This window comes from Drosophila novamexicana, unplaced genomic scaffold, assembly GCF_003285875.2.
Source record: "Drosophila novamexicana strain 15010-1031.04,08,12 unplaced genomic scaffold, DnovRS2.1 tig00002146-arrow-arrow-pilon, whole genome shotgun sequence".
Lineage (NCBI taxonomy): Eukaryota > Metazoa > Arthropoda > Insecta > Diptera > Drosophilidae > Drosophila > Drosophila novamexicana.
Window position 1 is genome coordinate 64628 of NW_020824948.1, and position 25413 is coordinate 90040.

A 25413-nucleotide genomic window follows, 5' to 3' on the forward strand; every position below is an offset into this window, starting at 1 on the left:
CAATGAAGTGTTACTCTGTTATATATAGATCCTTATGCATGCATTATCACATATTTACTTAGTACAACTGAAAGCAACTAGGGCAAGCCGGACTATACATATCGCCTAATCAAACTGATATATGTATATATTTTTAATGGGCTTATAAATGTTTTCCTTTCATGTGTTGCCTGTTACGTGACACAAGTGATTATAGCTTAAGCAGGGTATTCAAAAAAATGTTGAGTGCAAAGTTCAGTAATAAATGCTCAAAATATTTTTTCCAACTTTTTTACAGAATACGAAAGCAACAATAGCACAAAAAGAAAACAGCACGACGACAATTCATTCGATTGTTCATAATTTAAAGCAAGCAATATTGATTTTGGACCCCCCACCAACCCCCTTCAATCCGCACTCAAGTTGTAGCCAGGCGTTAGCCATGTCAAGTATCTGGGGGCCCATGTCCAGGCGTCGTCGTCGTCGTCGTCGTAGTCGGCTTCTTGGCCTCATCATTGTCATCGTCATCGTTATCGTCATCGAGGGGCCAATGCTGACAGGCTGCCTTGGTTGCCCAGCTCAACAATTGACGTAGCCTTCCACTCGCCCACATTGCCCCACCCAACCCCGATCGGCCCCCAACGGAAGTGCAGCCCTGACATTGCGAGCCGTTTGCATTTTTAAGCTGCCGCCACCGCAATGACGTGACAGTGTTACCCATAATTGTGCGTCCCCCATTTGCTCAGTCAGTCAATCAGTCAGTCAGTCAGTCAGTTAGGCAGAGCGTCAATCAGTCAGAGAGTCGGCCAGTGCCTGTGACCCCTGCACAGGTGGAAAGTCGCGTTTTAAGGTTACGGCGTGGGGTCAATTGCAATTTGAGTCTCATGCTCGTACACTGAGCGAAAAGTGCGTGTTACTACTAAAATTAAAGTTTGCTACTGAATTTGAGCCAGCGACCTCTCTTCTTGATGTTTTCTTATACAAACTTTGAACAGTTTTTATCCACTTGGGTAAAATGTATACTGAGAGGCTATGAAAATTGAAAATTGCTACTGCATTTGAACCAGCGACCTCTCGCTTGCTAATTCGACGTACAGACGCCTTCTTGATAAACTTTGGCCACAGGTTTTAACTTTTTGGCCATCGAATTAATGCATAAATTAGATTGATTAATTACATTGTAAATCTATCAATTTGCCATTTCTTACACTATCTTTTGGCTCAGTGTACATTGACTTAATCGTGTCTATATGCATTGCACTTTGGTCGCTGTCAAAACGCAGAGACGGCCCTTAATCAAATGACAGCACGGGGCAAGTGCACAGTGCCCGACCACGCCCACAAGCCCTTGCAACCGCCCCCTTCCTGCCTCGAACAAACACTTGGCCGGAGACAATTGCAAATGTTGCTGTGCGGTTCGAGGGGCAATAAATTTGCACCTTGTGATCCTGCAGAGCCTGCGAGGATTATTGCAAAACTTTTTGCAAGCTCCTCGCAATCTCAATGCATGCTTTTTGCTGCTGTGACAGGGGGCGGCATGGGGGAGAGTAGGAGGGAGGCGTCGGGCTGCTCAGGGGCTAATAATATGGAATAATTTTCAGATGCGAAACGCACAATTTAACAATTTTATGTGCAGACTGCGCAACTTTTTGCTCCGAGGACACCAAATTGTTTATGTGAGTGTGACAAAAGTTTTTCACCATGTGTGTGCGGGTGTGCATGTGTGTGCGTGTGTCTGTGCGTGTGTATTCGAATGGACATGCACATAAAAATGATATAGAATTATTAACTTTCTTGGTTCCGAATTGAGCGATAAAAACAACAAAAACTGGCCCCAGGCTCGGCGCCTTTCATTGTTGGCCACTTCCGATGGCCAAAGGGGGAAGAGAAATGGCAAAGCGGGTGTGTGTGTGTGTGTGTGTGTGTGTGTGCGGGCGTGTGTGTGTGTTTGTGTGTGAGTGGTGTGTGGGTTAAAAGGACTGCATAGCTCTGTGTGCCCAGTAATAAATAGTAAATCGAGCTATTTTCTATGGAATTTATGCGAAAAATGCGTCCAAATGAAATTGAAATAAAAGCTCGAGGGCAGATACAGCCGAAGTGGGAGCGCAGGGCGGGGGCGTTTGTGTACAGGGGTGTGGCATAAACTGTATGTGACCCTACCATAGAGGTGTGGGGGCCCTTTGATATTATTTATGAGCTGTTTGTGCAATATGCAAAAACCACATAGATACAAGATATTAAATTAATTTGACAAAAATTGTTTTCAACTGAAAAAAATTATGTGGAAATAATGTAAATTGTTGCGTATATCATAAATTAACGTAAATTAGCCTTTGAATTAATCATGAATTGCAAATTAAAGCTGATTAAATACTTAAAAATATGAAGTTTAATAAGCAAATACAATCAGTGAAAATATTTGCATAATTTGAACCAGCGACTTCTCGCGTGTTGGTCGAATGCCCAGACACCTAAGCTGCGCAGGCTAATGCAAGTGTGTTTGTGCAAAAAGAAATACCAGTTTAATGCAATAAATTAAAGAATTTAAATTGTACGTTGAATTTGAACCAGCGATTTCTCGCTTGCTAGTCCGATCCCCTGGCCCAAAAGCGACGCAGGCTAATGCAAACTTGTTTGTACATAAAGTTAATCCAACTGTATACAACAAATACACGACTTAAAAATGCTTTTCGAATTTGAACCAGCGACATCTCGCTTGCTATTCCAACACTTAGATATAAAAGCTACGCTAAGCTGGCAAAGCACACTTTATGCTGCTGCCTTTCTATAAAAACGAAGTCGACTTCTACAAATAATGCAAGTTTCCGGCTCTGATGTCAGGACAAGCTCATTTATATGTATAGCTAACCGGATTGCAGTGCTTTTACATGAGTTAAAATATTCACATTTATAGTTCATTAGCTGGAGTCCTCCGGATTACGCAGAGAAGTGGCAGGCGCTGTCTCAGCTTTCAGCGGGGCCAACATGAAGGCAGGTCAGAAGTTTGCGGTCTCGGCCAGCAATGTATTTGCCCGGGCCATGCATAATTCAAGTGCTCTAATGGACGCTCGCGGGCAGACCAGAAAAAAAAGTGAGCAGAGGCAGAGTGCTGCGACACTTTAAGAGAGTGAGGGAGAGAGGAGGGAGAGGGAGAGGGAGCGAGAGTGCGAGAATTGTCAGATTAAGGCCAAGCCAAGACAATCAATTGAGCCAGGCAGAAAATAGTTTGGCTTGAGCTGAAACTGAGCTTAGGCCCAGGGCTTGGGCGGGGATCAGTAGCTGAATTAACAATGCGGCCAGATATAGGGTATAAGGCATATACAGGGTATATATGGGCATAAGCTGCTCTAATTACTAAATGCAACACTTGAGATGACACAATTGAGTGCTCTTTAAATCGGTTGGATTTAGGGGCCACTTGATCCCACTTGAATATGTCGCGTGCGCGTGAATTCTGGCCAGGATTCGGGCTGGGCCAATGCTAACCGCAGCTGAGCCAAAGCCGCAGATTAACCAGTCAACACGCACATGTGTGTGTGTGCGTCGGTGTGTGTGTGTGCGCGGTTTATAGCACTTGGAATTTTATGGAAAAACGTCGCGGGGTTTCAGTTTAATTCGCCCATCGCAAGGCGTTGGGCTTGTAATCCTTGCCAGGATTATGGCCCATGTTGCGGTTTTATATGCAGCTGTGTGGCATCTATTTCACTATTTCCCCTGCATCCAACATCTCGCCCTGGTCGCGCTCCAGCTCACAGCAGCAGCAGCAGCACAAAGTCATTTAGAGCCCTGATGAATTTATGGCCCATCTCAAGGCCTCGTTCCTTGCCGCAGGCGGGCGGCAAAAGGGGAGCAAGAGGAAGGGAAGTAGCTATACAAAGCAAAAAACGCAGACTTGGAATTTGATGTGTGCAAACAGCGGATAGCGCCAAGCTGTGCTGGCAGCTTCTCCGTTTATTGGATGGGTTCCTCATCCAAGGCGAAGACTAAACAAACCGAAACGTTTTGTGTTTAATCAAATTCAATTATGAAAAATACACAAAAATACTTAAAGGCAACATAAAACAAAATGTGGAATACACTGAGAGAAAAGCTTTGTTGCATAGAGCCTAAGGCACATATTTAATATCATATATTATACTAAACACAGAAAAAGTTTGTTATTTGTGCGATATCTGCTTTGATTTCCCCAATATCGATCGATTTTGAGAAATAGTTTCTTAGTTCTTCAAAAACCATAGAAGCTAAGCCAAGTCTTAAAAAATAATAACAAAAACTCATATGCATATGAAGTTGGTTGTCATAAATTACAAGAATCGGAGGAAAACTTCAACCATGATTAATGTGCTTATTGCTATGCTCAGACTTCAGCTTAGCTACCTTTTCGCTCAGTGTACAGACAGGTCAAGTCGTTGTTGTTGTTGTCTGTAGGCAAGTGTCTAAAAATCACATTAGATGCTGTTAACTTAAGCCAGCGGCGTTTTTCCTCAACGAGTTGTGTTTATATCTATTTTTTTTGTTGTGATTTTTGTTTGCCAGCAAATTGATTGATTGCTAGTGATGCGTGCAGCAGTTGTCCTTAACCCTGACGTAAAGAAAACAAAACTACAAATATACTATATATATACATCTATATGCGAAGTATAAGTGTGTAGATACATTTATTGAGAACCTGCCTTTGGCTTAGTTTCCTTGCGTTAACTGCGGCTGGCCAAAAACTTGTGGGTCGCTGCCAAAAGATTTCAGGCCAAATGTCTGTGTGTGTGTGTGTGTGCGTGAGTGTGTGTGGACATTATTAACTTTTGCTTACACTTGACGTTGTCTTGTAAACTTTGTTATCAGCTTCCACTTATCATTATTAAAAGGCAGGGGACGGGCTAGTTGCGCACTGTGTCAAGAGCAAATGCTGCTGCAAGGGCAGGGGCAAGGGGACTCTGCTACACCCATAACTGAAGACTCCCAACAATCAAGTATACGCTCAGGTAAAAAGAGAAGCTAGATACCAGAAAGTATGTAGTATCAGCTAAGGCTCGAGTAACTTTAACCGATTGCGAATTAAAACAATCGATCAAATCTCAGCTGAAACCAAGCCTTGCCCAACTTTGGCAATATATTTTCTTTCAAAGATTGCAAATTTGCGTTTAAGCTGTGCTCTGTTCGCTTACAAAACTTATCGAGCACATTTCGAGGACACTTTTCCCCCGAGTAAGCCTCACATCTAACTAACCGTTAAGTAGTATCTGTACCGTTACGTGTACCTGCTTTGTCTGAGAATTCACAAACAAACAAAAATAATAAAACTTTGATTTTGCATACCTTATCGCAATTCGCCGGAGGCGGCAAATCAACGACAAACAAGTGCTCGACTGTGCAAATATCTAGCAGCTAGGTCAAGGTTCAAGAAAAATCATTTTTGATTGAAATGAAATCTACAGATTTTCTTGGGACTCGAACTTTGCGCTTTGTTTGCCTGCAAATGGGCCCCATTTATCAAAAATAAAAATTTAATCTTGAAAATATATATGAATAAATTGAAAAAAATGTTATATATATCTATATATAGTTAATCAAGCTGAAGAATGTCAAAAGTTATTGATTGGAAAAGTTATGAACTCCACATTTTTGTTAAAAGTTGTGTGAGGAAAACCCTTTTGCCTCAGCTATACTTGCTTTGATAGCAGCACTTGACTAGAAATAAAACTTTATAATTCGAATTCAAATGTAAATATCTTGAATAAGGAAATGGGGGAAAAATGAAGAAAACATTTCGTGCTCCTTTTATATGGGATTTTTCACATAACTATTGCAAATACGAGAATCTCCCACTGAAAAACTCAAAACTCAATCTAGCAACAATTTAGAATACAATTGAAAATAGTTACAAATAAAACCAGAATATCAAGAAGCTGATTCTATAAATTGTTTTACCCCTGTGTGGCTGTTTAATGGTTACAGGGTATTTAAACTGAAAGTTGGCAAATTCGCTTTGTCAGCTTTGTGCCAGCCGCAGACAGAAGAACCTTCTGTGTGGCTAACAAGGGAGCTCACACACACAAACACACCCACACACACACACACACACCCACACACACACCCACACACACCCACACACTCAGAGACAGCCATACAAATAGATAGAGTGTCAACTGTTTTTTGGCCAATTGTTGCGCATGAAAAATTGCAGAGCATCAATAAACTTGAATTTTGCATGGCCCTTGGCATTGTGATGGGCAGGAGCTAGAGGTTAAAGTGCAGACCACTTGAAGAGCGTTTGTATTCCGGGAACGTCAGCCGGCAATTGATGCGTTTTTTTCTTCTTTTTTTCGGGTTTGCTCGCCACAATGGCCAAAAGGGGTACGGCGGGTGAAAGGGTTAAGCAGCGGCGGGTAAAAAATGAACTCCGTTCATAATAAACAATTTTCATGGCCTGTTTTTTATGGCCTTTACATATGTTTGGCCCAGCCCAGCGTGGCCGTAAATCATGAAAAGCAACCACAGCTATAAACGCTGCTGTCGACGCACCGCGTTCCATTCCACGACGTTCCAATTCCATTCCATTGCGTTGCGCACGGCTTAATTTAATTGCGTGCAGGCATGGAACTTGGGCGCGAACTCGTGACACGACCAGGCACGAGGGCAAAACGATTGACAGAGTGTGAGAGACGAGTGGGAATGGGAGAGAGAGAGAAAGAGAGAAACAGAGAAGACATCTCTCTCTACAGCGGCGCAATATTAGGTTTCTTCGAATCTTCAAAAGGCTTCGGATTAAGTTAAATCTGTCAAAAAGTCCCCTAAGCTTAGACAGTTATATCTTTTATGAATGCAGATATTAATTGCCCGATCGTTCATATTTTTTGTATGTAGAGGGTATTATAATTTTGTCAAGAAATGTTTAATGCATGGAAGTTGACATATCCGACCCCGTCTTTTAATCTATATCATATGTCAAATGTCTGAATTAGCCGAATATGTATGTACAAGGGTATTAAATCTTCTGCGTGCCGAAATTATCCTAACTAACTTGTTTTGATATAATATTATATATTAATGAAATTTCCTTTGTTAAATGAAAACTTGTCATTTTTAAAAGAAAAAACTCAATATGCAAGCAAGAATTTCGTCTGGCAGCTTTATAAAATAATAGAACGCTGCTGAAAAATCAGACAAATAAAAGTTATAAGCTTATGAATATTGTGCTAACAATCAAAAGCACCTATAAAAGATATGTATACATACATATGTATATACAACTAATGACATGTGAATGATATATAGAACAATTTTTAGATATTATTTAAAGGTAAGTTATTTGGGCACAATTCTCAAGTAATTGAGACAGCTCAGTTCTGGGGCTTGCGGCTCTAAGCATAGGCATAGGTTGTAAACCTAAAATGAGATTACTTTTCACGATTATTTAATTTTGTTACATTTTCGTGCGAATACTCACGAGCTGCACCCTGCGTGGGCTCTCGTGCGTGTCTTTGGGATTTATGAGCAAATCGAGTTTATCTCTAATGCATATACCGTGGGCATAAGTCGCTAAAGAGAAAGAGTGAGCCGGAGCAGGACTGTGAGAGAGAGAGACAGAGAGAGAGGGAGAGGTGGAAGACGTCCTGCAGAAGGGGCGCAGGAGTTGAGTCACAGGCGGCGCTGTTGACGCTGCGATGCCTCGTGAATTCAGTTGGGACGCAAACCAAATAAAAACAAAGGCAGACAGTGCCACCTTTGGTTCTTGTTCTTGTTGTTGCTGTTGTTGTTGCTGTTGTTATTGTTGCTGCTGCAATTTCATGTCATGTCGTGCTTTTACTTGCTGCTGCAGACACACCCCTCGCACAAAGAGGGTCCCCTTCAACAGTCCCCCCACAACCAGCTCCATGCCACACACTGTGGTCGACTTTAATTGAAAAACTTTTGCAGCCGTGTAAAACAATTCGAGAGGGCGTGTTTCAATCTAGAGGGGACAGGGTCAGAAATATTTGTGCTGTCACAGTCGTCTCATGTTTGCAGCGGTCAGTGGGAAATCAATTAGAAAATTGTGGTTTCAAAAAAAAAAAAGAAAATGCACAAAAAACTGCGCAAAATTGTCATAACATAATAAATTAATTGAAATTGACAGGCAACCAATTACCAAAATGCTTGCATGCCTGCTGCATTAATGTTGCGCATGCTTTACATGCAACATGCCGCATGCCGCATGCCGCACGCCGCATGCAACTCAATTAAACAAGTTCAAAGTTGTCTGGTAGCGAAAAATGGCAGCCGCGCAAGCCATGTCACAGCAGCTACAGCTGCATGTGGCATGCAGTCAAAATTGTATTAAAAGTTACCATTTCAATAATCAGGACTCGAGCACTCACGGCAGGGCATGACACGATGCAAACACGAATATTCAGCCAAGCAGACTGAAAGACTGGAGTTCAATTAATGACTTTCAACTGATTTCAAGATAACAAACTTATGGATCTTTTTAATGTTAACATTCTGCTTTGAGAATATATATAATAACTTATATATGCATGTGTAACAGATAAGTATATATATACATATATCTATATATATATATTACAATTGTATATCTACATATTTTCATCTGTTTTAATATCTTCTTCGCACATGCTCTTGTCTTCATGCTTTCACTCTCAGCACGGACACGCAAAAAACATGCCGCTTGTCAACACTACACTGTTGTGTTAACACTCCATGCACACCCATCTCTAGTTAAGCATCGAGCAATTTTTCATAGCATTCCAAAAGTCGACAAATTGTTGCAATAGTTGAGGCTGGTGCCGCATTTTCTCCACCTATCTCACTCTCTCTGGCGTTGCCCAACACTAGTAACCACTAGCCAAAAGTGCTCGTCACTGTCAGCTGCAACAGCAACAACAACTTTGGTTACTTTCGCAGACACTTTCACAGCTCGAAGTGGGGACAGCAGCTCGATGCGTCGGGGAGATGCTCTTTAGAGGGTTAATTTATTTTCAATTATGCCTAAAGTTTCAGAGTTTATCATTTGCATATTATGCAAGTTCCTTGAACATATTAAATACGTTTGCTTCTTCCTTATTAACCGTAAGAAAAGTCGCTTTATTCGGTCAACAAATTGTTTGAAGCGTCTTCTTACTCTACGTTTCTCTCGCCCTGTCCAACACTATCCCTCTATAAAGCATATTTCCGCACGAATTTGCTTATCATTTGCAAATTTTGAAGTTTGATTTTTACAAAGAAGAAACGTCGCTTTACTCAGAACCGTCTTCTAACTCTACTTTTCTCGCGCCCTGTCCAACACTGGAACTCTGTTAAGCATATTTCTACACGAATTATGACTAAAATGAAGTGAAAATGATTTGAGGTCTGAACGTTTATTTAATTATCAGCTCATATTTATTATACCAAGCTCAGCTAAAGTTAAGTCCAGATGAGTCGAAAAGTTGAGCACAACTCTTACCCGGAGTTTGCTGCATTTTTCCTCATGTGTGTTTTATTTGATGTTTATTTTATTTTTCTGGTTTCTGCTGGAATTCGCAAATGAATTTCCAGCTGGGCCAGCTCCCAGGCTCCATCAGCTTGCGGCAAACTGAATGATGTTGACGTTTGCTCGGGCTGCAGCCACTTCCAATTTCACACATGCTACACGGACAGCGTCCACAAATCCCATATATAGAATGAAGCGCATTGAGATTCTAGAAACAAATCATGTCTGACTGAATCATCGGAGATTTGAGTGCATTCGCTTGATGAGTGCACTCGCAACTGTTGATTCGCATTCAATCAGCCATGGTAAATTACCTTTAAATGTTAAAACGCATGCGAATTACGCATTTGCAATTGCGCATTTAAAAATTGTTGCCTAAATTAAAATATACTTTTAACAGCTGCAAATTGGCATACAAATTTTCAGTGAGGTGTGAATGGTTCCCGGTAAATGGTATGCGCATAAATTGACTTGAAATCGCAATAAAGGATTCTCATAAATATAATTCCATTTACATTCTGTGTAATTTTAAGATTTAAGCCAAAATTGACAAGCTGCCAGCGAACTCCAAAACGCAAAGAATTGTTAAAATAGTATAGAAATTGGTTGTCTCTTAGTTAAAGTAGGTCAAGCTAGGGAGAAGTAGCTGGAAATCTGACAAAGTGTTCTTTAAAGGATTCTCCCCTGTTAGAATAGAGTAGTTAGAAATAGAATAGAATTTCGATGGATGTACTTCTTAGAATGGAATAATTTGATAATTGGATGAATCCAGATGCGAAATTTGTTAACTTTAAGGATCATAGTCTCTTAGTTAGAATAGGTCTATCTTAAACATAGAACTTAAACTAAAGAACTGTTTCTGACAATACTAACTTAAAGGAAACTACTTGGCGTATCTACTTTTCATGGATGAGACTTAGGAGCTGGGTTTTCTGAATAGAGGTTACAAGGCGAAGCAAAAATATGAACTTAAATTTATGATGTATTTGCTTGTCAGGCAAACGATTAAGGAGCTAAGGCACTAACACTAGGTTTTCTGTATAGATGTCAAAAGGAGACAGCTTTATTTTAGACAAGACATATTCTTTAGGGAGGTTCATGATTGAGTTGAAGTTCTCCAAGTAAGCCACTTAATCGGATCACCCGGTTAAAACTCAGGCTGAATGTGGATATAAGTGCACAATTCATTATTGTCATTGTTTATTGCCGCAGCTGGCCATGTTGCGCCATATTCGGCGTAAAGGGTTTATAGTATGCTAGGGGTGAGAGGTATACAAATGCACAAACAAAACCAGAAACTAAAGCAAATGAAATTATGAAAAGGAGCAAGACGAAATTAGTATGGATAATTGAGAGAGTCGCAAGCAAAGGCAAATTTAAGCTAGACAAAACTTAATCGGATTAAATGTTGTATATATTGCATATGCGCGTGAAAGACATAAGTTGCATAAACAAGTGGCAACAACAGCCAAAGCCGGGCTAATGAGGGCCTTGCTGACACGCAAAAGGCCACAATTGACAGACAAAGCCGCAAACAAATGTGGAGCCGGGGCAGAGCATCAGGCGTGCCACGTCAGCAAGTGGAGCATGTGGAGCATGGAGGGCATGTGGAGAATGGTAGCTGCGGCTAATGGTAGCTGCTGCAATTCATTAACAATTAGCAGTCGGTGTCTGAAGTGGCGCCCAACTGCAGATAATTGCCACAGCTTGCAGCATGTTGTGGCAAAGGTCAGGCGGGCAGGTTTGCCAGGCGCGAACACGTGCGCTTTTATGAGGCCTTGTGGTGCGACAAAAACCAAAAGGGATTTACACAAAACCCGATTTAATGATGCCTCATAAATGGGATGCAAAGCAGGCAGCTTTTATGGCGCAACGGTCGCAATAAGATTGCATAAATCGCGTACCTGTGCGGGCAGGTAAAATGGCAACGGGCCTTAAATACAGCTGCCGCAGAGGCCACAGCACACAGAAGCTTCTCGACCGCCAGACGAGCAACACACACGCAAAGTACACACATCTATCATATATATTCGACAGAGTAGTCCAAACACAACCTCACAAGCATGGGCAATTCACACTCCGACGCCGCCAGCTCAGGTGGCAGCAACACGACGCCCAGCGGCTGTGGCTGCTGTCTGTCGCCACGCCCACAATTCAGCCAATTACTGGCCAAGCTGCGCCGCACTCTGACCCGGCATTTGCGGCCACGTAAGCGACGCGGCGGTGGCGGCGGCTTTCAGCGCGGCTGCGGCGCACGCACCGCTCTGCTGCGTCCCATGCCACGCTGCTCCTCCTTTGGCAGCTGCAGCACCCTGCTGATGCCGCCCAAGCAGCCGCAGCCAACGCAGGCGGACAACAACTATGCGCAGTGGAAGTGCATGTTCGAGCATGCGGGTGGCAAGCGTCAGTTGCCGGCCGCGCCGCGTCCGCACGACATCAGCGAGGCGCTCTCGGGGCAGACAACGCCGCGTGGCTTTCCCTCGCACACGGATGCACGTCGCTGCCCACAGCACGAGGAACTGGTGCGGCAGCAGCAGGAGCCGCCGCTCTATGAGGAGTGCGTCGTGGGCGATGTCAAGGTGCGCAGCCGTCTGAGCTTCCGTCTGCCCGGCAGCAGCCAGAGCAGCGTGCGGCGTCTGACGGCACGCCAGCGAGCCGCCCAGGCCAAGCTGGAGGAGCAGCTGCAGCGGGAGCTGTGCGATCTGGAGGAATACTATGGCGGCTTTTACTATGCCCGTCGCAACGAACGACGCATTTGATCGCATTTGTAGAAGCGAAATGGAATCCGTAATGTGATAGCATTAAAAATTCGTATTTAAGTAAATCAAAAAATGTTTTAGTTTGAATAAAATTCGAACTGAAATGTATGTAGGACAGTACAATCAAAGCGCTCAATCAATCAATCACTTGCAATAGACAGTCTGTAGTTTATATAAAACTAGCAGTTAAATAAGGAATTATACGCATGAGACAAAAGATAGTAGAGAAATGTGAAATTTGAAGTCAATCAATCAGCCAATCAATACAATTAATGACAATGTGCGAAATATACCAGAATAAAACAACCTAGACTTAGTCAATAATCTCGTATTTAACCTAAGAAATATATATGTAATTATATACAATTTGCTTTTATCAATAAATAAATCCATCAATCGGATTTGATGTATTAAAACGAAATTTGAATCATGTTCTGAATGTAGAATAGATCAAATATTATTGGGAGAAATACATTATTTCGCACGCCGTTCTACATATTCTTATAGATCGTCAACTGTCAGTCCATCAATCAATCAACATAAATGGTGGCAGTATAATAAACAAACATTTTCCATGATTTAAATCTCGAATTGACTAAATAATCAATCAGTAGGCCAATTATTATGCATATCACTTAATAATATGCAGACCATAAACAAACTCATTGATGGGTCAGTCTAAAAAATAAGCAATTAATCAATCAGTTGGTCAATCAATCAATTGATTGAAATTGATAGAATTTTCCATAAAATACTTTTTTCCATCTGATCAATGTATAATAGTCGAAATCGCCAATCAATCAATCGATAGATTTAAGTAACTTCAATCAATTAGATTGGAATGTATTAAGATACATTTCATATGGATAAAGGTCCACATTAAAACGAATGGCGGTCATTTACTGAGCGGGTAAAAAGCCAAATCCAAAATGAATACAAATTAATCCTTAGTCTGTGATGTATGAAGATGAAACTGGCTTTTATGAAATGGGACAGTAATTGGGAGCATTTGTATTTCAAGCTTTTATTTCAGTTGGGGCAACCGCCGCAGACGATTTTTTGCAGTTGGTCGAAATAGCAAACGCCCCTAAATGGGGGCAGGGTCACTGGCGGCGGCAATTAATCAGCGTCAATGAATTTGCTGCCAACTCGCAAAGCCAAAAAAAAAGTAAATAAAACTAAGCCAAAATGCAGCCAGAAATGCAACAGTCGAAAGAAAGAGAACAAAATCGTGTGGCAAGAGGCAACAAGGCAGGTCTGTCTGTGAGTGTGTGTGTGTGTGTGTGTGTGTGTGTGTGTGTGGGCGGGGGGTGTTGACGTGAGTCTGTGAGGTTTTGCAATTAGTCAGACCAACACTTTGTAATACCCTTAATAAAATGTAAGCCCTGCAGTTCTTGGGCCAGGGAGAGGGTAGCAACAGATTGCAATTTGTCAGTGAAACATTTACGAATGACGAAAATGTGGAACAGCTCGCGAGGAGATGTGAATAAACGGTAGAGATTGTAAGCGATAAGCAGTGAAAGATAGCTTTATATTTGAAAGAGGAAAAGATAAGCACTGTAAGAAAAAGAATGAAATATAGTTAAGGATAGAGAGAAAACGAGGCTGATGTATGATCAATATATGAAAAGAAATAGGCAAGAAAATGATGTAGACAGATAAAACCCTGGGAAGAAGGTACAAAAAAGAAGTAGTAACAATTAAAGAGAGGGAGATAGAAAGAGAGAGAGAGAGAAAAAGATATATACGACATGCCAACTTTGTGGCGATGCATGTAAATGTATGATGATGTAGATGTTGATATAGTTGTGATGAATGCGATGCATGTATGATGTATTTATGACTTATGTATAATGTATATATGAAGAATATATATAAATATGCATAATGTAATATGTACTTATGTCTGAGATATTCATATGTATGATGAACAAGTGACATCCAAATTACTTATGCATGAATAACCTACGTATCATATGCAATGCGTGCTTGACGTAGTTTGATATATATGTATATGGATGATGTATAAATGCTTATGTGAGATGTATGAATGATGTATGTACGATATACAAGGAGTTTTCCAGAAAATGTACTCTTTAATATCTTCGAAAATAAAGAGTATTTCAGCTTTGGCGTTAACAGTCTTTCGGTCTCTGCTGCTATTTATTTTATTTGTTTATTTTCACTTGTAATTTTTATCGGGCCTATCAATCAGCCAATTTCACAGCTCCCACCGATTTGTATTGATGATGCGTCTTTTCTATTTTGAAAATTGTTTGTTTTTCTTAGCAGCTGTCGCTGGTGATTTCAATTTGATTGAGAAGAAAAGCCAAAGAAAATGCAAAATGTGAAATTCATTCATTAAGAATTTGTGGAACAAAAATGTGGCGCTGATATGCGTCGGGCTGGTGAAGAGGTTTGAGGAGTGGGCCAAACGATTTATGAGGCTGCCAAGTGGCAGGCGAAATGCCAGAGACGACGCGCCACATAATGCAAATGCCGCAATGATATATTTGTGGCACACGCGAAAAAAAAGATGACAACAAGTTGAACGAACCGCAAAGCTGGCCACAGAATTTGGCACAAGTTCACGCAGAGAGCGAGGGGGGGGGGGGGGGGGGGGGGGGGGGGGGAGCGGAGGGAGGGAAATTGGTAGCAAATGAACTTAATCAATGGCCCAGTTAAATCACAGCTACTACCAAACAGCAGGCAACATTGCCAACATATCAGCCAAATTTATCCAAATTGTTGTTGGCCCACCCAACCTGAAGGCAACTGCCTACACCCCCCCCCTCGTCGCACATGTCATTCCATTTAGATAGTGTCCACTCAGAATGGGTTCGGACCTACTTTGAGCAAATCGATAGGCAAAGCCAAAAGCCACAAGCGACGCGTCACGTGCGCTTCGCCAGGCAAACAAAATCAACAAATGAAAACTAATAGGCAATTATAAGCAGCAAAACAGAAAGCGGAACAAAAAAAAAGAAGCAGACAGACAGACAGACGGACGGAAAGACAGAGAGACAGTCAAATGTAGCATGCAACATGCGGCAACACGCGGCGTATGAGTAACGCGTGTTTACCAAATGTCGCACTCAAACGCCGAGCAGCTAATAAGAGCAAGGCAAGCGCACAGCTGAAAACAACAATACGACTACCGTATACCCTAACAACTGCCTTATTAGCCCGGCTACTCTCCAGTTAAGCGTGGAAATTCATTAACCTAGGCTAAAGTGATATGAATTAAAGGCTAGGAATATGTTTTATAAAGCCTGTAAGACGTTTAAGAATGTGATCAAAGTAGAATAAGAAAAAGCCAAGTGCTGTTAAGAGAGACAATGCCAGAGTGTCGGTGCTCATTTAAAGGACATATTTTGGTAATTATCATTAACATGATTGTCGACTCTTATGAACAAATCACAATAGAGGCCTTCGCTGGAAGGGTATTCGGATGTGACAAGTCAACAAACAGCAAAAACAGAACGTAACGGAACAAAGCCGCTCGGATTGGCCAAGAGCCAAAAGCAAATAATATAGACCAAAAGCAGGCAGTGGGGCGAGGTGCGGGGCAGGGGGGAAAGGGCGGCGTACGCAAAAGAAGAGCAGCAGCAGAGAAAGACAAACAGCCGGCAAATACTTTTCAATTTCGGGCGCAGACTTAATGCCGCTCGCTGCAGTCGAGGCCGAGGCCAAAGCCGAGTCGCAATGAATCACAGCAAACCCCTCCCCCCACTTGCTTCACCCAAACCTACCAGCAAGGGCAATTACGCAGCGCTTAAGGGGGACCCTTGGAGGGGGGAGGATAAAACATAAATAATTACGTGCATACGTGCAGTCTGCGAGGCTGGCAACATTTCGGCTAATCAAATAAATTTGTCAGTTTATGCGCGTAGCCACATTTCACGCATTTTAAGTGGGTCGCGCGACACAGTCACCCTCCCTCACTGAGCTGGCTGTGCATGTGCTTGTATGTAAGCGAAGTTGTGGTGCATGTGTGTGTGTGTGTGTGTGAAGAGAAGTTGCTGTGTGTGTGGCTCAAGCATTAAAGAGTGCTACGATTTATGACATGCACACACACACACACAAGCCCGTACACACACACACACACACTTCGGCAAACTCTTTTTCTATTTGTAGCCTGTGAAATTTGATTTTGTTCTATTTATTAAAATTTTATATTTCAATTTATCCGCAATTTTCGCACTTTTGCTGATGACAATGCCAGCCCGCCCTTCCCCAGCTGCTCCCCGCCCACATTTGCCATTTTTCATGCCTCATTCGTGCTTGTGGTTGGCAACGTCAGACGCAGCTGCTATCGTTGGCAACGCTATCAAATCGTTTTATTTCCCTTTGACGCTTCCGCCGGCGGCCGCTTCAGTTGATGGCGACATCCCTGCCACGCCCTCGCGGCTCTTGCCCGCCGCTGTCGCTGTCTCTGCAGTCGGGCATTCGCGTCTGTTGACGCTGGCGCTGATTGTGTGCAAATGATAGCAATATGGTAACAATCTTTATGCCTCTACCTTGCGAGACAGCACCCCCGCCCCGGACGCCCATAGCTGCCCGGGTTCTCATCTCTCATCATCATCATCGCACAGCAGCCAACAATTTGCTATTACTGGCATACTCATCATCAGCATCATCATCATTGTTGGGTATGTTGATGTACACTCGCAGCTGGCAATTCAATTCCAGTGAAAAATATCTTTTAACATTGAGATTTATATTGGAGTGCTTCCAGGAACTGGTATCCACTCTATCAAGAGTGCTTGCTTGCAAATTCTACTAATCTTTTAAGTGGAATAGTAATTGGATTTCTTTTCTCGGAAACGCAATAAATCAGTTGTATTAACTAGGTGAAGGTCACAAGTTTTATTTTATTTGCCGCTGCTAGCACTGCTAACAGCTGCATAACATAGCTGACAGCTGTTGATAACAGCACATATTTGTTAACAGCTATTTAACATAGTCCGAAAATGTTTGGAACATAACAGTTTATACACATAAGAAGTACATTAAATATCAGCATACTGAAGTATACATTGTTAGTAAAAGCACGCTTAATTTAACATACAACTGTTAGTTCAAGCATAGCAGTCGCCTAACATAGCCAACAATTTAAAGTGATTGCAAGCAATTTTCAATGTCAACAACTGGTAATAAAAAGAAGCAAAAATATTTATGCACTAACATTTTTTTTTTTTTTAGCATATGTTAGTTAACAGCACATAGTTCTATCGAATTTCACCAACAAATATTTAACAATGGACAACACTAGCACACTGTGCTGCCAAAAAAAAGTCGATTGCATTTACATTTAGCACTTTAAACGTTAGTTACTAATTTTCAAGCCAGCAGCTGCTTTAGTTGGCAATAACAGCATCTCTAACGTTGCAGTGACTGTACTAACACGCTGTTAACAAGAGCTCAACGTGTGCATCCAAGATCAGGCCTTCGTTTAGTGACAAGAGATTAAAGCCATAATGTTAGTAAGAGCAGCCCAAATACAGCTGGGCAATAGACAAATTTTCTCTGACAGTACGTTAACAGAGAACTGTAAGTAAGAGCAAACATATCTTCCGTGTTCTTTGCACAGAACACTTTTTAACAGAGAATGCTAACTGTTAGTTAACAGCACGCGGACAGTTGCTGTATACCCCCGTTTTACAGGGTAACTTGAAGTCGAGCAGGCCTAATCGAAGCTAAACAACTTGATGCGTGGCGCTGTTTGTTGCTGCTATCACGATTGTTAATATGAAGAATTTTGCGCTTTCCGCTGGCCTGTCTTGGCATATATGCAAAATTGTTGCAAACAAATCATTTGCATTCGCGCCTGAGCGTGTGTGTGTGTGTGTGTGTGGGCGTGTGTAGGTTGACAGAACCGGTTCGTCATGTTATAAATTATTACAATCTGTTTTGTATGCGCACTCAGAAAAGCAAATTAGATTTTCGCCATTGCGTTACTTTCTTGAGTGAGTTTATACGCTGCCGCTCCATCCCTCGCTTTCTCTCTCTCTCTCTCTCACGCTCGCTCTCTCTCCCTCGCTGACTGCCTCTCTCTGAGATGCATATGAACTTGGCGCTTAATTAAATTTTAATGACACTGCACACAACACTAAATCATGCCACAAATCCCGCCGGATTTCGGCTGGCAGCGGCAAATTGAGATAATAAAATGCCGCATGGACACGCACAATAAATTGAAGACCACCCAAAAAGCCAGGCGCGCAGCAGCAGCTAAATATGGGGAGATGTCAGACAGTGAGGGGGGGGAGGCCCGATTGGCAAAGACTCTGCTCTGCAGTCTTGCAGCAAAGCCTACTTAAGGCGCACGGGGCGTATGCGTTACACAATTAGTTGAACCTCATTTTGGGCACACACACACACAGACACACGCGCACGCACGGCAAATGACAAAAGGATAAAAGGCATTTGCCGAAAAATAAATTAGGCAGTTCGCGGCACAACAGGGGCGGCCGGGGGCAAGGACATGGCTTGTACATAAGCTGTAAGCGTAAGTGCCAATTAAAAAGCTAACAGAAAAATATATAAAACAGGCCGGAGAAAAATGCGAAAGAAAGGACATAAGTAAATGATAATGAAAGGGCATACTAAATAAGCGCAGACAACAGCATAGCAATAAAATTAGAGGCCAGGCTCAGCCGAGGGGAAGCGGGCGTAGGGAGGGCGACAAAATGAAAGCCGACAACTGCCTTATAAAAAATACCGAATCAAGGAAATAAAAATAATTATATTCTGGAACTGAAATTTGCATTCGAAATGCCCAAAAGCTGGCTCTAAAAATAAACTGCTCGCCAAGGCTCGGTAAGGCGACAAATGTGTTCAGTAGTTAGGTGCGTCATCTGAACCAGTGCGTTGCCAGATACTGGCTCAAATCTCGGCTCCTTAGTTTTTTCTTTGCAATTTTCAATAGAAACATAACTGGCTAACTGACGAACTTTGCTATCATTTTGATTGTAACAGCAAACTACTTTTAACATTTTTTAGCTAACAGCCGCAGTTCATGTTAAGTTTGCTTGGTTTTGCGTTGCCAGATAGTTGAGCAAATAAGCTAGCACGTGAGCGGCTGCTGAAGGTAGTAAGCACGTACAGTGGCTACATATATATAGCTGATATATTATATATAAATATATATATAAATATATCATATATATCATTGCAGGCAATGCAAAGCACGTAACAACTAACGGGCTCCGCTTAGCAGCTTGCTAACAAGTATTTCAGAGATATCAAAAGTGTTAAATGCGAACTGCTAAGTCCTAGAAGAGTTAAATGTTAAACCGATATGTCGAAGAAGGTATCCAAGTTATTAATTACTTAAGTTCCGTTGGTAAAGCTACAAAATCTCAGACAACAGCTAACCATGGACTCACAACCAGCTTTTATATGTATAAACCCATATAAATCCATAACACAGTCGATTTCCGACTCGTCAATGGGATTTACGGCTTACATCTATTCTTAATTAACAAAGAATATAATATATACGAATTAAGATACTAACTAGCCTGAATTTGCCACTTGATGTGTGTCGTTAGGGCTGTTGTTCAAGGATTCTCCAATAACCCTCAAAATGTTCACAATGCATCAATTTTGGTCGCCCATTGGTGAGCTGCATTTATCATTTGCTTTTCGAGGGGCTGTTGCAGCTGCTAAAAGCCATTTCTCAGCATAATACAAACATCTATAAACGTGCCACGAGCCCGCCCCCTGCTTAGATACGCCCAGTTGAAAAACAAAGAAAATTGAAAGAAAATGTGTAGCATACTTAGCAGCGCGCTTCAACGACCAAAGTGGCATTGAAATAGAAATAACAATAACAATATAGCACGGGCAGCAAAACAAGAGTGCTTTGGCCGGGCGTGCTCGACTAGCGGACACCCTATAAAGAGAGCGAAGACGTTTTAATGATTTTAATGCAAGTATGCGGATGTATCCAAAAAGTGAAGTACTTTTTAACTGTATGTGCTCTGCGTGGAAATACATAACAAATATGTTGTAATAGCCGCGATATTTATCGATAGTTATCGATTTGAGCAATACGATATTATATATTTACTGCTGCCTGTTACAAGCACTTGCTCCGAACTAATCTACCCGATTTTTAGGCATTTGCAATGCGTACAGGGTATACAATGTAAAACAACTGCAAAACTGCTCGCCAAGCTTCTCAGAGGTCGCAGCAGGGCGAAGGCGGAAGGCACCAGGGAGGGGAGGTGCTGTAGCGGGGCAATCATTCTATTTCAAGGCAAAATGTAAATGACGCCATAATTGCAGTCATCAAATGAAGCAGCAAGCACAGCAACAACAACAACAACAACAACAGGAAGAAGGGAACGAGAAGAGAACAGCAGGTCAGAATCCCAGAGCTCAATGGCCAAAGTGTGCCCGCCCCCTTGGGCCCAGCCAGAATGCGTGCAACTAAGCGTTGCAAATCGAAGCCGCATTCACGAAACTTGCCTCATAACCATTTGATAGGCCTGCCCCAAACCACAAAACATAAGCCTTCCCCCTTTTATAGCTACCCCCCGCTCCCAACGACTTTTTCCTGCTTCACATCAATTGCGTCCGTTTTGGTTTTAGATTTGGCTGGCGCGCAACTTTTGCGGTTTTTGGGTTTTTTCTCTTTGCCCCGCTTGCCCTGCCACCTGACACTGCCACAACTCACCCACACAACCTCCCTCCCCCTACGGGCAGCCCTTTAGTGGCCCGTTGTTTTGATTGTCTGCCCAACAGATATTAAGTCAATTGTAGCCGCCGCCCCAAGAAGTATGCTACGCATATTTAATTTTATGATTTCTTTTGCGCTATAACAAAAAAGAAAGAAAAGAAAAGAAAAGAAAAGAAAAGGAGCAATCCGAATGCGTTTAAAAGACAATTCCCCCACCAAGCCCATGAATCAAAAAGGCAATGCTGCCAAGTCGACTGAGAGATGCCCTCAATCTAAGCAGATGCTGAAGGATTTTCCTTTGACGTGGCAGACCATGTGAACTCAGCTCTTTATAAAGCTATTCGAAATAAATAAAATATATAACAGACAGAAATATATCAGCAATTTTTTACAATTAATTAATTTTAATTTAATTAAAATTTGAGCTTTTTGATGCACATCTCTATGAAGATCGGACTGTGAGCTCCGAAGGTATTCAAAAAATGTTAATTAATTGAATTATTAATAGTATTTTGATTGTCTTCTGTTTCGAGTACTTTGACAATCTATATAATAAACCTTATAATACTTTATCAAATGCTCTTTATTACTTTATCAATTATTGTAATCTCCCCCTGTTTTGATAAGACAAGAAAACAACTACTTAGAAGGCTTTGAAATGTCTATAATTTCTATTTACATCAATTTGTGCTTTTTATCAACTTAGCCCTGACTTAAGGTTCAGGCTTTTGTCGAGCCCGGGAACAAATGCTCATTTTACAACGAAGCATTCGAACAGAACACAAGTTTGCAAATATAAATGATTTGAAAACTCGTTACAGTTAAAGTAAATTCGTAGAAGCCTTAGCTAACAATTTTGTTCTTGGGTTTGCAATTCTAAAAACAAGTCAAAGTGAATTTTCGATACTCGGCACAAGACATGTCGCAGCGCACACAGGAGGAGCTGCAGCGCCAGCTGGTCAAACTGGGCTGGACAATTGGACAGCAGCCGCAGTATCCCAACGCTGCCGGTGAGGTAATACCCCTGCGCCAATTGGCAACGATCACACTGCGGGAACAGTCACCGGCAAATGCCCTAAATCGCAATGGGGCCAAGCGCAAGACCCAGCCGACCGAGCTCCACAAGCCGAAGCAATAGCCGACACCCATCTGGGCTTTGGTACAAAAGGGGGACGCTTTTAAGACGCACACACAACTTTTTGAGATAAATATTCTTTGGTGACCAAATCAAGCATATGTACAACTTTTAACGGGAAAGCCAAATTAATACAAATTTTATGGAAATTTCAATCGAAAAACGTTTTCTTTAATGGGACAGCGGGTGGAGCGAGAAACTCAAAACTATTTCCAATGGGTTTAAGTATTATTTTTATAAATATCCCAAATTCACATCCACAGATCAAACCGAAAGACTTCGAGGAATTCACTTTCGCAGTCGGAAAATAAGCGGAAGCCGCTCGCATACGTTACTTTTGTGCTTATCTACTTAGGAAATTCGGCATTTCAAAACATTTATTTTCGGTAACTATCATTTATCTGAAGTTCAAAGAATGTTAATATTACTAGCTAGTTAAAAGTTCAAAGTTAATAGAAATATCTTAGACAAGCCTCAAAGGGGATCTATAGAAATCACCTTGGGAAAATGTTGAAAAAACCTTAAAAAAATAGAAGCCTTTAAGGGAATCTATAAGCAAAGAAACAAGATAAACCTTTAAGGCGATCTTTGAGAATAACCTTAGGAAAGATTTGAAAAATCATTACAAAAAACTTAAGACTACATATCATGATCTGAAAATTTGGTTATAATATGAGATACTTTTCCAATATAATGAAAATATTCCAAAACTTAAGAGCCTTAAGAAATGGGGACAAAAAAAAGAAAAGTTTATTCGAATATATACTTATCTTTACATTTTGAAGGAAAACATTTCCGAAAACTTAAGCTCATAGTTGAGGTTGTTCAAGTACCATAACTAGCCAGGATTATAGAAGGCGCGAGCTTCCGCATAGCTCAAAGGATTCGAGAGATAAAAAGGATATAAAAGTGCGTTTCATTGTTGATAAGCCTTTACTTAAATGTAGACCTTGCGGTTTTTGTTTGTTTTTGTATTTGTTTTTTTTTTTTGTTTTTTGTTTTTAGGGGCTCGCCTAATGCGCGCCGAGACGCTTGACCCAACTGGGCCGTGGCTAGGGGCGGAGGGACGAGTGGGATATATGGGCTGCCTTTTATCCTTTTGTGCGCGATGCTTTTGTGTCTCGTCCTTTATGCTATTTGGGCTTTGTGCAAAAGGTTTGCGCGTTGTTTGTTTGCCGTCTTATCGCTTATCGTTTATCGTTTATCGCCAACAGGAATTGATTTCTAAGCATGTATTCAAGCCCCAACTACAATGTGTGCGTGTGCGTGTGTGTGTCTGTGTGCGTGTGTGTGTGTCCATAATTATAAGGCCACTTTTGACTTTGTGCCTTGTGGCCAGACCTTGTAATTTGTTTAGCTCTTTGCCGTTTGTGTCTGTGGGAAAATGCGTATATGCAAATTGGAGGGCAAGTTCTGAATGGGTTGCGGCATGTGGCAAGTGGCATGTTTAGCTTACAACTTGATACGCATAACACAAATAAACAAACACATAAACTAACCCACCGACACACACACACACACACACATTGGCCTTTAACGCTTCGTTTCGCATTTATCTAAATCAAATTGATGAATGACCCAGGCACACAGTCCCGAACAAAAGTTAATGCACGTGTACGCAACCACAATTGATTTCACACACTAATTGCAAAACAATTTTGTGCTCTATTTTACAATAACTCAATCAACTATCGGGAAAATTAATTTCTTAAACTGTTTTTTATTGCAATTTGGCAGAAACAATGATAAATGCGTGCTAAGCAAGCACCTGCTGCATACTGACGACACAGACTGTGAAAATGTTGTGCTGCTTTTGTTGATCAGCTCGGGAACTAAAGAAGCTAATCCCTTGATATTTTTAATTAAATCAATATTTTCGTACATTTTTCTTGTCGATATTAACTCTTATTTGCTAAATATCGATACAAATCGATTTTGAGACAAGGATTTATCGGCATATATCGAAAGTTATAGCTATAGACGCCAAATTTGAAATATAACATCGTGTGGTAGTATACGCACATCCAGAATATATTGCAAAAAAGAACATTCTTTCCAGTTTTTATTAAAGCTTAAAGCTAAATTTGTAACTTAGTCTTAGTTGTTCGTGCGAAAAAAAAGGTGCTATACATTTTGGACACACCTTGCATTAGATATAACTAAGTAGGTATATTCCAAGTAAATATCAATATGCAAATATTTCTGGCTCGCACGATGTAAATAAACATTTACCGCAGCATCTGTATCTGTATCTGTATCTGTATCTGTATCTGTATCTGTATCTGTATCTGTATCTGTATCTGTATCTGTATCTGTATCTGTATCTGTATCTGTATCTGTATCTGTATCTGTATCTGTATCTGTATCTGTATCTGTATCTGTATCTGTATCTGTATCTGTATCTGTATCTGTATCTGTATCTGTATCTGTATCTGTATCTGTATCTGTATCTGTATCTGTATCTGTATCTGTATCTGTATCTGTATCTGTATCTGTATCTGTATCTGTAATCTGTATCTGTATCTGTTATCTGTATCTGTATCTGTATCTGTATCTGTATCTGTATCTGTATCTGTATCTGTATCTGTATCTGTATCTGTATCTGTATCTGTATCTGTATCTGTATCTGTATCTGTATCTGTATCTGTATCTGTATCTGTATCTGTATCTGTATCTATCTGTATCTGTATCTGTATCTGTATCTGTATCTGTATCTGTATCTGTATCTGTATCTGTATCTGTATCTGTATCTGTATCTGTATCTGTATCTGTATCTGTATCTGTATCTGTATCTGTATCTGTATCTGTATCGATCTGTATCTGTATCTGAATCTGTATCTGTATCTGTATCTGTATCTGTATCTGTATCTGTATCTGTATCTGTATCTGTATCTGTATCTGTATCTGTATCTGTATCGGTATCTGTATCTGTATCTGTATCTGTATCTGTATATGTATCTGTATCTGTATCTGTATGTATCTGTATCTGTATCTGTATCTGTATCTGTATCTGTATCTGTATCTGTATCTGTATCTGTATCTGTATCTGTATCTGTATCTGTATCTGTATCTGTATCTGTATCTGTATCTGTATCTGTATCTGTATCTGTATCTGTATCTGTATCTGTATCTGTATCTGTATCTGTATCTGTATCTGTATCTGTATCTGTATCTGTATCTGTATCTGTATCTGTATCTGTATCTGCATCTGTATCTGTATCTGTATAAGTTCTTGTAATTGTAACAGCACTTGAATCTGCATTTTCATTTGTATCTGTATCTGCATCTTAATTTGTATCTGTATCTGCATTTCGCACTCGTATCTGCATTTGAAGTTGCTGTTCAAAGTTGTTGTTGCAGTTGCAGTTTCAGTTGTAACGTG

At 41.1% G+C, this 25413-nt stretch overlaps 2 protein-coding genes across 2 annotated transcripts in view; one reads left to right on the forward strand and one right to left on the reverse strand.

Annotated features, from left to right (window-relative positions):
- Nucleotides 1–25413, reverse strand: part of LOC115768974 — a 60777-nt gene that overhangs the window by 19704 nt on the left and 15660 nt on the right. The window lies entirely within an intron of this gene.
- On the forward strand, nt 11448–12496 carry LOC115768975 (protein nullo). Its single transcript, XM_030713691.1, has one exon. It carries the CDS (start codon nt 11512–11514, stop codon nt 12205–12207), a length of 696 nt encoding a protein of 231 aa, XP_030569551.1. The 5' UTR covers nt 11448–11511; the 3' UTR covers nt 12208–12496.

What these genes read in the sequence shown, in the direction of transcription:
- LOC115768975 (XM_030713691.1), top strand. Translation starts at nt 11,512, where the DNA reads ATGGGCAATTCACACTCCGACGCCGCCAGCTCAGGTGGCAGCAACACG.